This window comes from Sylvia atricapilla, chromosome 7, assembly GCF_009819655.1.
Source record: "Sylvia atricapilla isolate bSylAtr1 chromosome 7, bSylAtr1.pri, whole genome shotgun sequence".
Lineage (NCBI taxonomy): Eukaryota > Metazoa > Chordata > Aves > Passeriformes > Sylviidae > Sylvia > Sylvia atricapilla.
This window is the reverse complement of record NC_089146.1, coordinates 26,259,144-26,272,643: the sequence shown is the minus strand read 5'-3', so window position 1 is coordinate 26,272,643 and position 13,500 is coordinate 26,259,144. Positions and strand designations below refer to the sequence as shown.

Here is a 13,500-nt window from a genome sequence, read left to right as displayed (position 1 = left end):
CTGCAACTCCTACCTTTACTAATCACACTTCCTTCCCCTCTACATATGGTAGAGAGACCGCTATCCATCCTGGAGAACTGTCACAAACACCAAGACCCATCCTTTGCTCTTTTTCATGTATCATCACCTTTCTCATCCTTTCTGTGCTACCTGAATACAACTTTTTAGTGAAACATGAGTACTGGAACATGGATTCAGCAGCACTGAATGAATGACTGATGACCTAGAAATGGACACACATACATACTTTTTATCATTTTATTAGAGGAACAGCAGCAGGGACATGAAAATTACTACAGTAACTACCTTTAAGTAATTGTGACTTGATACTGGATCTAGTGCCTTTTCTTCTTCAAGATGCTTTCTCTCTGAATGCTGTATACTATGTACAACTACATCAATTACTCATGATTACTCCTTAAAAAAAAAAAAAATTCCTACAACTATCCAAAGTTTGGAACAACTGAAAATCCAAGTCTTTTTTTTTTCCCTTTTCTTTTCTTTTTTCTTTCTGAAAGACAGCATAACTTTTTCACCCATTTTAGGTACTTTATAAAAACGTAAACGTGAACTGCTCTTAGAGATAAGCAATACCTGACCAATACAGTAACAAGTTTCTATATCTGTTCTAAAACTCTTACCAATCTGAAATATAATACATACATTATCTCACAAAGCCCAAACATGAAAAATTCTAGTATCTTAAGGTATATCAAATGCCATGAAAGCCCCAAAATAATCCTTTTGTAAGTTACTTTTCTTAGACTAAGTGTACTTATGACTGTTTTGATGCATCTTGCGTAGATTTAATTACACTGATTTTTACAAATATTATTTGTTTGATCATTTCCCTTTAAGTCATTACAGGGTGTAGTTAAGGCTTGTTTCCACTACAGCTAAGGCAACATAAAACCACTGAATTTCATCACTGAAGTTTTTTCTTGGATGTCTTGGTTCTTCCTTTGTTTATCTTTTATACTACTCCCATTCTTAACACCTGGAATTAGGTTCCTGCCGTCTTTTCTGAGCGATTTTTACACTGATGAAAGTTGACCGTTTTTGTCATTATTTGCCAGATATCCCTGAAACAGCTGCTGCTTTTTTTTTCCACCAAGTTTTTTCTGTAGAAACTTAAAGAATTGCTCCTTTCCAATAGCGCTAGGAATTTATTTTTGCAGGGAGCCGAGGCTACAGCTACACTGGTTAGGTTATCTTTGCAATATGATCAACAACAAGTACATAAAAAATCCATCCAATATGACTGGATCTTAGGAAATTATTGTTCTGCAACACAGAACAGCAGGGATGATACTCACAGGTGTTTGGATCATCATGGCTCTTTGATCTCTCATGGTTCTAACAATATCTAGAGGATAAACAGGCTGATTGCACTCAATGAGACACATCGCTGTCTCCATCGTGATCAGAACCCCTGTCCGTCCAATTCCAGCACTGGAAAAGCAACAACAAAACAAAGTGGAAAATGAAATCAAGTGTCTGGAGTACAGTTCATACTTGAAGACCTTCCTTCTCCTGGATTCTCTGGGTTGATCATTATGATTCCCATACTGCTGGGGCAGGGATTGGACTGGTTGTGTCTGTATCTGGAAGCAGCCTCTGTCTCACCTGAACAGAGCAAAACCCCTCAGTACAGAACTGCTGCTTCTTGGAAGAGGAGCTGCCTCACCCAGCCACTCTCCTGAGTAGAATTACAGAGATGTTTGTTAAGATCCCATTATAAATCACACTAACACCTAGAGGGCAACAAAACACCAGCATATGCTGGACATGTTGTGGCTGTTTGACCATTACTGAAATGATGATTTCTGAAATGTTGGGCCAATAAAATCACATTCATATCCTCTAAGTGATAAATACCTTCCTATTTCAAAGTAAGGAAAAGAACAATTACTAGAAAACCTCTGGAGGGTGACAATAAGGATTGTTTTCTTGTTATTAAAAAGTAAAACATAGATCTAGAATGTATAGATTGAAAAGGAATACATAAAGTACATAGTAGCAATCCCTTTCAAGAGAAAGAATTAACATAACATACACGTCTCAGAATGGCAAAATTATCAGGAGACCTTAAAGACAAACTTTTTTTCCCTTACAAATAAAGCAAATCTGAAGATTCATCTACCTTGTTTTATATACACATATGCCTTTCCAGAAGTAGCAAACCTTAAAGGCAGAATATTTGACCTTGAATTCAATTAACAGTTTCAAATTTTTCAATTAATGTTGCACTTTTGAAACAGAAAACAAATGTTTCCCCACACTGGAATATAGGGCCAAATACATATTTTGAAATGCCAGCATTACCCCAACTCATACAATAAATTGAAGTATTTGGATCTAAAGTGATTAATAGAAACATTTCAAACGCTGGAAGTTAATTGTTCTGATTTTAAAGAGTTACTTCAAATTGAGTCTGGCTAAACTACTATTTAAATCTTCGTCCAGGAGGTGGCATTAAAGCTACTCTATATTTCAGTGATGTCATAAGAATTTTAAGACAAGATGTAAATGTGCTGGTTATATAAAATGATTCAGTAGTCTTTCATATTTCTAGAATTTATACATATAGAACTTAAATACAGAATGCTTTATCAAATCCAAGCAGGAACAAACAGCAACTGTCAAAGAAGCTAATCACTCATTTTACAATATCAAAAGATTCAGAGGACAACAACAATGAAAAATGTGATAATTTTCCTATGAGAAATGTAGGTAGGATAGGACTCTCCCGCTTAGAAAAAGAAATCCCTGACTGATGGAGTAGAACACTGAGGGCATGAAAATCATGAAGGGCATGAACAAGATGGGTGGTTCCCCCTCTCATCTAGAAGAAGAATTAGAAACTGTTCAACAAAACTAGTAAGCCCTTGTAAAGATAAAAATAACCACATGACACAACATCAGAAACTAGTGGTTTATGCATCTCTCTATAAAAAAAACCTTTCCAACTCTTCAAGGTCTTTGTTGTCTTGTAATCTCTGTGGGTTTGAATCATTTTATTTTTAAATTATTATTGTGCAAAATAAAATAATTTTCTATTAGCTACTTGGATTCCTCACACTAAAGCTGGTGGCTTAGTCCTGAAAATAAATTTTGTTGCACTAATGCCCTGTTCTATTATATTGAAGAAATGTTAAAAATAGAGTGCATGCACCATATGGAGGAACACCTGGGCTCTTTCTGCTTGACTCCCTGCTGAAATTTGGTTATACTTCCCAACAGCCACCAAGTTGGGCCAATTAAGTAAATTACGTTCAACTGTGACATTCCATCTCTTTTCTTCTGTGAAACATAAATTTTTCATACAAGCTTCAATTACACACTGAAGTTATCAGTTTGGAGCTGAACTGGGGCCTCCTTGAGATGAATGAAACTCTTCCTACTCTCCCATGTTGTTTTTCTAGTGTTTCTGCAAACTTGCACACTTTGTATCATACGGGGTGTGTTTGGCTGCCATTTTCACTGTCTTTTCACAACTGTATTAACCAAAAATATATCAATAATGGAAGCTGAGAAGCAGTATCAGTTAGGACGCTGGCATTCTGGTACTAGTTTCTGTAGTCAGTAAGATTCACCTTGACCTGTGTAAAACAGAACTAGAAATCAGAACTAATGAAATACAATTTCTGATACACAAGGTGTATTTTTCTTCTTTCATCTCCTTCAATAAAAGTCTAGTTTACTTGTAGAATTTAAATTTATTTTATCCCTTATACTTCTCAGCTTCTCTCTGAAAAGAACGATATATGTTGAGTCAGGAACACCGACTCTCTGGGGAGTATTCAGAATTGAGAAGTCAAATATTATTCACAGAGCTGTTCCCCAAAAATTGTGATAACACATGCTCATTTGAAAACAACTGCCATTATTCTAGTTTGCTAATTAAGTATTTTAAAATTATTAAGATCTTGAAACTCACTACAGGAGTGGAGAATGCTATTAAAAAGCATTGCACAAGAAAAAGAAAAGTCACATTTCATGTGTATGTAAAGATCTAAATAATAGTTATTTTAATTCATGACAAAGGTAAATTGTTGAGAAAAATGTCTCATCTTAATGTATGTATCAAAATACCACATAGCATAGGACTGCAGACTTGAGAGAAAATGTCTTTTAATTGATCTTTTATTAAACCACCCATATTTTCCACTATGGATCATTTACACAGCTATTCTAGAGCTTTGTAGAACAGGAACCTATTTCTCATGATTACCAAGAAACTTTTGCCATTTCTCTGAATTATGTAGATTGCTACCACAAGCATTTAAATTGCAAAAAAACCAAAACATCCCAGCAACATGCAGAGACCAACACATGGTGCTATTTAAAACCTTGCTTATTGAAATGCAATTACCACATTAAATAATTGTTTTATTTCAGTGTTGAGTTCTCCTGTCATCCCCAAAGCAGATACTCTTAAATACTTATTTCAAGAACAAAGCATAGAACACCTATTTGATGATAAAAAGTTCACTTTGATGATTTCATAAAATTCAGAAAAAAGATTGATACCTGCAGTGAACAACAACAGGTTCTTCTCTGCCAGCCCTCTTCTTTCGCACAAGACACACAAAATCTAGGAAATCACTGGAATCATCAGGAACCCCATGATCAGGCCATGCTATGTACTGGATTTGGGTCAGCTGGCGGCTTTCCTCTTTCTAATCAGAAACATGAAATTTAATCAAGGCTAATTCACGTCCCATTTAAAAAAAGTGCCAAAAATAATAAAAAAAAATCAATAGTACATTCATAGCAACTTGTATCCATAACTGAAGTGGTTTCAGGCAACTAGCAGTGCTTTATTAGTGTTAACCATTGGTCATCCTGGATTTTGTAATTACTTTTTTTTTTTTTTTTTTTTTTTTTTTGCTTAAAAGAAAATCCACTAATTCTTACATCTTGAACAGATGAAAAAAACTTACGGAGCATATAATAGCAAAGCACTTCAAGGACACCAGCAATCTAACTGAACACTATATGTACAAAAAGGTGGTCATATTCTTACCAAACCAAATTTAACAGAATGAGAGAGTTTCTTAAGAGATCAAATGACAGAAGTGGAGATCACACATAAAAACTTTCCATTAGACCCTGTGTGAACAGCAGCAGTGTTTTGGCTTGACCTACAGTTCCTACACCTAACAAGGCACAATGACTTTGTTTTCTACTCCCTCAGGCCCTTGCTCTGGTATCACAAATATAATCAATCGGCCTCTGGTTAGGGGAGGAGACAGCCTGGGCAACCAGAATCGAATTTCAAAAGAAGAGGAGCTACTGCATTTGAAATAGCCTTTAGGCACTGAATCATTTACAGAGATTCCACGGCTGATAGCAGATGAGCAATTGTCTCAACGGGACACAGGGCAAGAATTTTAACTGCAAATTGACTAAAAGGCAGCTCTATAAAACAGGCTTCTCAACCGGTAACTCAAGCAGTGAGAAATAAGTATGTGAACTAAATTCCAGATACTCATTTCCTAACATTTCTGAAATTGAAATGCTGGCTCAGAAGGCTCTGAAAACTACACGTGCCCTGAAAATCGTGCAATGCATGTTCAAAAAGGTCCTTGTTTGCATGCAGTCACCACTCCAGATTCATCTCTCTCTCAGCAGGATTTATCTTCCATCTTCTTGCACATACTGTTCAGGATGGAATTATTAAGAACTGTTTGCCTCTACAAAGACTTTCAGTTGTGATGATGAAACACCTCTAATGTCTCATGTTCTGAAAACATCAAAGGAATAACAAGTTTCTCAACTTCTTTCATTACTCTTTTTCTCTGGACAGGTTATGAAAGGCACCAGTAAATACTTCTAGGATAAATAATATATCCTTCATGTGATTCAATTAGTACATTCATGAAAAATGAATCTCTGTGATATTTTTGCTTATGAAAAGTTATTCTGTGGACAGAATTTCTCTTAGGAAAGTACATGACAATGAGTAGTTTTCTAGAGGGTTCTAGAAATAAACAGTTCTATTTACATGAGTATGCCACCAAGTTGAAAAGAAAATCTACATATGTTTTAGGTAGTATCCAACGACTCTGCAGATTGATACATGAAAATATATTAAGATTTTACCTCGAGATTAGTCAATGTCATTTCTCGAAAGACATAAGCAGGATTTCCTTCTTCTGAATGGCAGGTAATCTGAAAATTCCCATATGATGAGCTTCCTGATGGCTCTGGCCAGTACTGATGGCATTTAACCTAAGGTCAACACATTTTTAAAGATGCCTGTGTTTAAATTCAGAGTATTATTTTAATTTTCTCTAGTTTCTATATCTTCGTTTGTTACAGATTATTTTAATCATTTTGTAATCACTATTTATTTACTTACCAAATAGACTTGATTACCTAATTACTATTTATAAAATAAGGTATCACAGAGATTTCCTGTTTCTCTTTCCAAGAGGACACATGCACCAGCTCTTGCAGTTAGTTTAACTGAAGATGGATGCCATTAACTTCCATTACAATTTTTTAAAGAGTTTAACTATAAATATTCTATCTTAACACTTGAGTGACAAAGATGCTGCTTTATAAACATTTCTGACCTCCAAAATCCTAATCTGATCTTCCCAAAGTACATTTATATGGGAAAAGGACAAACAAAAAAAAAAGAAATATGCAACAAAAAAGTTGCTAAGCTAATGCAGAAAATAGGGGGATGAAGATGGTAGACTTCAAAGACTCCCAATCAAGTCCTCAAATGCAAATGAAAACTTCAAACACTACGATTTTCTGATATATGGCTTAAGTGCCTAATTACAGAGGTCATTTCAGCTCAAGTGTACTTTTGCATTTCCAACCCACCTGGCGAATCTTTAAGAGCAGCCAGATTTGCAGACTTCCTGCTCCACTGAGACATCCCGGCATGCAGTGGGATAGTGATGTCAGAAGCCTCATGATCAGCTTTAGAGCAGGGAGTCTGCCTATGGGTATAAGACAGATAAGTCCTTTTATTTCATTATTAAGCAGCTCTCCAAAGAACTCCACAAATATCATTATTCAAGGGGTGGGGGAACCTCAGAGAACTGCTATTGCAAGTCTGTTCTTAGCAGATCTGCAAAGAAAACTCAAAGTAAAAGGGCACTTGTACTGAAATTCCCTCTAATCCTGTTTATTTGGGAGCAGGCAGCATCATGCAAACACTGAGTCACTAAAAAATGGTTTAAAAACACTGCAACTTCCCTTCAGTTATTTTAATTCTATTTAGAGTCCTGACCTCACAGCAAATAATGGTTATTAAAAAGTCAGAAAATATACAAACAGTTGAACTACAGTCCAAGTTGATCAGAACAGCCACAACCCACTGTAAATCCATCTTCAAAAGAAATCCAGATATGGAGGAATTCCACTACACTATTATTCCAGTCAGTCATTTCTGTCCACACACTTAACCAGCCAGTGCTACTGTGAATGCTCCAGACTAAACCAAATTACTCTGGAATTACACTGTGTGTATGACCACACTTGATTGTTTTGCCTATCTCCAAAGGATAAAACTGCATAAAATCCAAAGCTATTAAGGAGAAACTAGAGCTTAAACCGAAACCAAACAAGCCACAAAACACACTTGAGGCCTTTTACAGCACCATACACAATTATTTTTAATAATTTTAACTCTAATTACTCTATTACTAGCATTCTATTTTAACACATTTTTTATACAAATTAAAGGGCAATATTATTTCACATGATTAAACAAATCTTTACAGCCACAGAATAACATTTTATGGAAAATTTAGAGTTCAAGTTTTAAGAAAATCCTTGATAAGGCAGCCATCCTGGCATGGGCTATTAACGCTACAAAGCTATGTTAGGCTGCCTTAAAAATTAATCTCACTACATATATGAAAACCGAGGCAACTTCTTGGATTTCCTTCATTGGAAGTTTAGCGAAAAAAAAAAAACCTCTGAAGGTAAATTCTAGGTGCTTTTTTTACTTTACAATATAGAATCAAACAAAGCAGACCGCAAGTATCTCAGGAAATACATGAAGAGTTAAGTGCATTTCAGGACTGAACAAAGTTTAAATATTAGCTGCATTAACAACACCAGAAGATTTAAAATCTAAGACTCTACATTGCAAAAGAACTAGGAAAGCTCTTACAAAAAACAGTTACAGAATGATAGGACAGTTGTGGTTGGAAGGGACCTTTAAAGGCCATCCAGTCCAACCCCCTGCAGTGAGCAGGGACATCTCCAACTAGACTGAGCTGCTCTGAGCCGAATTCAACATGATCTTCAGTGTTTCCAGAGATGGACATTCACTACTTCTCTGGGAAACTTGGGCCAGTATTTCACCACCCACATTGTAGAAATTTCTTTATTCTATTTACTCACACTCTTCTAGTTTCAAACTACTTCCTCCTATCCCATTGTCATATTACATGCCATAACAATATATTGCTCTAATCTTTTAAAGGCTAATCACTAACAGTTTCCTAGAAGATTTTGGAAGTGGTATTTAAGGAAATGTTTTACTTACTCTGCCCCGCTCTACTTGAGTTGTTAACATTACAACCATAGAAGAGCCCTGCTCCCAAGTCATCTGCCAAAAATCAGGGCAAGTGTTCGGTAATGGACCTTGACAAGCAATGTACTGGTTTATTATTGTGGAAGAAGGGATTTCCATCTAAGAGAAGACAAAGTAATTATTTCAATTGCTACAGCAAATGTAAGTCAGGCATCAGACATTTACAGTTTAGTAACTGATTTTTAAAAAAGCATCCACGACATTAATTCTATTTCTTAAAGGCTAGCAAATATGATTTGGCACAGATAAAAATTCTTTAAGTGTTTCGCAAAAATTCAAATACACTTCACATATGAACTGACAGTCATGTAGTTGCCCTAATGAAGATTAATGGTTGAAAAAACAAAGTACAGAGCAGTTGGCAAACAATTCAGGTGGAAATATTTCTTGCTCTGTGGATTTTGACACTAGCTTTTAAAACACAGATCTCAGAATTTAGTATCTATTTTTTCGTTGAAGTAACTAGTAATTCTGCTGTTACTAACAATGAAAGAAGATGCAAAAGAAACTGATGTCAAATTGAACTTCACTGTTGTTGAACACAACTGTCAGAAAAGTAATCAGAAAAGAAGAATTAATTGCTTTGGAGAGGGTTTTCTTCAGTTTGCATTTTTTCACATTAAATGTGGGGCTAGACTTTAACATGTATGAAAAGACATGCCACAAAACATTAGGAAGTAAATATATCTACAGGAAATTTCAAATCACCTGACTAGAGGTTTTGCAGCCATTCTAGTCTTAAGATGTATAAAAAAAGATTTTTTAAAATCAACTTTTTCATCAAAAAACTGCAGAATTACTTAATATCAAAAGCACATCTGAAAAATACTACTCACATTTATATAATTTGCATTGATGTAATCTTCATTACTTTTTAAAATAACCCGTGTAGCATCATCTGAAAAAAAATTTAGAAAGGTGTTACTTACTTACTAACCACAGTAAAATACTTTTAGAGTACATATACACATAGCAATACTTACAAGGCGAAATGTCTCTGTATCTATTTTTGGAAATGTTTTGAGGTAATCTGGCACAAGACATTGTCATTCCAGGCTTTTTCCTATACAATTGCTAAAAGACAAAGCTGATGATCAGAACATAATAGATGCAATAAATTCATTATATATTATTTGCCTAAAAAGAATTTTTTTCTACAAAGAGGTGCTTTTTAAAACATACGGAGCAACAGTAGCTTTAAGAAACATGAAAATACTTTTAAAAATAAAGCACTCTAAATTTAGTTATGCTCTGGGATCACTGAAAATGACCAAGATGTAACCAAAAATTGTTTAAAGACAAAGTGAACACTAAATTTCAAGCTTCCATTAGAACATTGTTCCAGAGAAAAAGTATTGTACAGTGGTAAGTGAATTCACTGATATTGACATCCCATTTGGTCATTTGGGGCAAGTAGTTGTGTACAGCCATCTACCTACATTGCATTTGTTTCAGTTCGAGTTTTTGTATTTTTTTCCCCAGATGTCCTTCTGTATTCCAATAACTGAGCAAATCCTGGTTACCTTGTACTTTTCCTGCACAAAATTGCCTTTCTGCCCTTTCATGCCTTAGTCATGCATTGCCACAACCTTTGTGCTACAAAACATAGCAGCAAAACAATCCAGGTTTAAAAAAAGCAGTTTAAAAATCTTTTACACATTGAATGTGCTAGGGAGAATGAAAACTTCTATTAAAGCAGAATTTTAAATAACTTAGAAAAATCTGCTCTTTCTAAACAGAAAAGGAAATTTTACTGAAGTTCTTAAAGAATAATATACAAAATGTTTTTTATAAATCTATGTTGCAATATATAACGCTAGGTCTCCATTTGGTGAGGAATTCACAGAATTTTCACTGCTGTGTTTTATAAAGCTACTGTTTCCTGCCTTAAGCCACTTGACCTCATGCATTGAAGACGGATATCACCAAAGCACAAGTCAGTGCTGAATAAAGACCATAGCTACCAACAGCTTAATGCCCTACAGAAAAGGCACTATTGTTCTGATATATGTCAATAAATATAAACTATTTATAAAATACGCAGTTACTTTAACCTTTAACATTAGGGCAGTATTTTCCACTGGTCATTTCACCTTCTCTCATTGAGAATGCCCATACAATGTCAACAACTCAGTGTCATTCAGCTTCTACAACAACTTAGGTATGCAATGAAGGCCTAGGTAGAGAACATGTATTTTGGTAGACGTTCTACAGCCTTCATCTTTATGAAAGTATTTTATTAGCATGTCCCTGATAACCACAAAAAGGGTAAGTAATCAATATAACTATTTTTAAAACTAAAACCTAGGATTAGGTATTCTTAAGTTTGCACATACAATACAGGATTGATTTTTTTCCTTGGCTATTTTTCTGTTGAGAGTGTAAGACAATTGTTTTGCTAAAGGATGCTGACTGTACCGAAATTTAACTGAAATCTGCTCTGTTTAAAATAACCCCAAAAGACTTGGAACTTGCACCTAGCTCCAGGCAATAAGGTACTTACATCAAACTGAGCCAAGACAGTTCCAGTGATAAGCCCCTCTGCTAACTGAATCATGGATTCCCTCAGAGCATTATCATCTTGATGGACACCATCAAGTGGAGATTTCTCAGGGATGTACTGAAAATCAGGCTCGCTCTCCAGCTTCTCTTCCACAACATCATAGACAGCTAGAACAAGCAAAGGTGTGAATGCTCTGACTGAAGACGCTGTTAGTAAAGTTAGCTGTAAGTCACTTATTTAAAATAGAAAAACCACCACGTTTCTCCTGTAGAAAAATCCACATTTATGAGCATATTGATTTTAGTCTCCATCAGCAAGGACAGGTAGCCTTTACTGATCATTACAATCCATGATAAAACTATTTTTTTCTTTGGTGTAATAGTAACTTTAAGTGAAAGCCCATCACTGACATCTAAAATTTTGATCAAAACTCACATTATACCCTGCCTTGTCTGATATAACTCTCTAATCTCAATTCTCACATCATGCCTCTGATATCATTATGGTTTCATTTACATTTTACTTACAATTCACTTAGAACTCATTTTAGGCTTCAGTAACTGGGGCAAGATGTGCAGACCACCTGAGAAAATTGCATTTAATACATGGCATTATATAGCTATGAATGCTCTATGTGTGCCTCGCCTATAAGCTCAGAAATATGCATCTTCTGCTACACATAACAGGCATATGCTGTTCAAAAGCCTTTAAATTTTATCACATCATTCCAAAGAAGGAAACTGGCAACTCCTCACTTCTACAACTCGTGTTTTTCATCCCAAATACACAGATAATCAACGTGCATGGGGAAAGATAGTTTATTTTAGAAAATTTGCAAACAAAGATCATAATTTTGTCTGAAAAAGAAGGTAAGCACACAAAAGCTGCAAGAGAACTAACACACAGAATGACAGCACATGTAAGTGGGGAGTGCAAATTAGTGAGTAAGGGAAAAATTTCTAGGAGGTGGATGAGGTACTCTGCAAAAGTAATTTCAATTGTTCCAATTAGGCATTATTATTTTTCATTTTGCTTTTTGCCTCTCCAGCTCTACTATAGTTAGGAGATGCAGCAGAATTAAATCCAGTGCCCATCTGCTGGCTATGATCTCACAGTGTATTTTGTGAATACACTGCATAAGCTTTTATTTAGACTGCATTTTAGCACTTCTCCTGAGATTCCTCAAGTAGAAACATTACCAGTGATTTTGGATTGTTTTAAAAACGTACGGAAGGATATTGTATATATTGTATATACCTCCAAAGTCACCCAAACACTGAATATTTGGTGAGGATTTTTTTTTGTTTGTGTTTTTAAATTTTCCTTAAGGGAATAACAACAACCTTGTGAAATACATTCAATATCCATATAGTTTTCTGGACATTTTTATCAATGAGAGTGAGAACAAAATTTAAATTAGATCTCTCTTAAAATATTTGATGTCTGACTTTTTTACTAGTTTTCAACATTTAGTTATACACAGCTCCTTAGATTTTAGGATCAATACACTGTGTTGTCGCAACTCCTTTTCAGGGAAGGGAGTTATTTTCACAGGTTAGACATTCCATGCCAGGACACAAAATGGAGGTTAGAAGATGAGAACAGGGTGTGGAATTTTATTTTTAATTATCACGTACAAGCCACTCACCATTGGGTCGCACTAGGAGCACAAGTTCCCCTGAGTGTCTCTCACAGCTAGCTTTAATAAACATCACAACCTGGTCGTGGGTATGCTCTGCTATATCCCTGCCGTTAATCAGCACAACCTGGTCCCCTTCATTCAAACGAGGGACACACAGATCAGCCTGCAAGGTTGGAGGAAAAAATCAAAACCATCTGTAACACAAGCCATTACCAATTTCTTACCTTAAAACAACAACTTAAAGTAGCTATACTTGGGCTCTCCAATCCTAACAGCCCTGTTGCTATGGTTGCTGCACTGTGTTCAAATGATAAATCCAAGTGTTACACAATACACAGGCAGTGCCATTCCCATTTGCAGCTGGGTGGTGACTGGCACTGTAACATGTCTTTCAGCAGCTGTTACTCTACCCCTCAGCTGATGCAGAGAGTTCCTCTGTTTGAATCACCCTTCGTATAGGAAATTAAAAAGCAGGATGTTTTTATCTTTGAAGCGGGGGGAGAAACATGGCAAAACCATGTCCAAATCAATTTCACAGGCTTAAATGCTTCAGGTCTGAAATGCTGCAATGGTAATGGCAAAAAACAATGCACGACTCCCAGTAATCTCAAGAGAGAGGAATCAGGCACTAAAAATTGTTATTATAATCACAGTCTAAATATTGTTAAAAAAGAAAGAGCACGAGACATCACCAACTATCTACTTTCTACAGAGTGAATGTTTAAAGCCAAAATTATTCACATTATTAAATATTTCAGGGATAATAATTTTCCATGTGTCTTGTTA

General features: G+C 35.5%; 1 protein-coding gene across 5 annotated transcripts in view; it reads right to left on the bottom strand.

The window, feature by feature from the left end:
* Positions 1–13,500, bottom strand: part of PTPN4 (protein tyrosine phosphatase non-receptor type 4) — a 111,913-nt gene that overhangs the window by 7,645 nt on the left and 90,768 nt on the right. For 3 of the 5 annotated variants that reach the window (XM_066323041.1, XM_066323043.1, XM_066323044.1), the window contains 8 exons: positions 12,721–12,877; positions 11,073–11,239; positions 9,553–9,643; positions 9,406–9,467; positions 8,522–8,668; positions 6,109–6,237; positions 4,534–4,682; positions 1,317–1,452 (listed from right to left, as the gene is read on the bottom strand). In XM_066323041.1, the coding sequence (XP_066179138.1) occupies positions 1,317–1,452; positions 4,534–4,682; positions 6,109–6,237; positions 8,522–8,668; positions 9,406–9,467; positions 9,553–9,643; positions 11,073–11,239; positions 12,721–12,877 (1,038 nt within the window). Of the gene's footprint in view, positions 1–1,316; positions 1,453–4,533; positions 4,683–6,108; positions 6,238–6,843; positions 6,963–8,521; positions 8,669–9,405; positions 9,468–9,552; positions 9,644–11,072; positions 11,240–12,720; positions 12,878–13,500 lie in introns of those variants that run through there. The other 2 variants (XR_010744025.1, XR_010744026.1) reach the window with 2 other exon arrangements.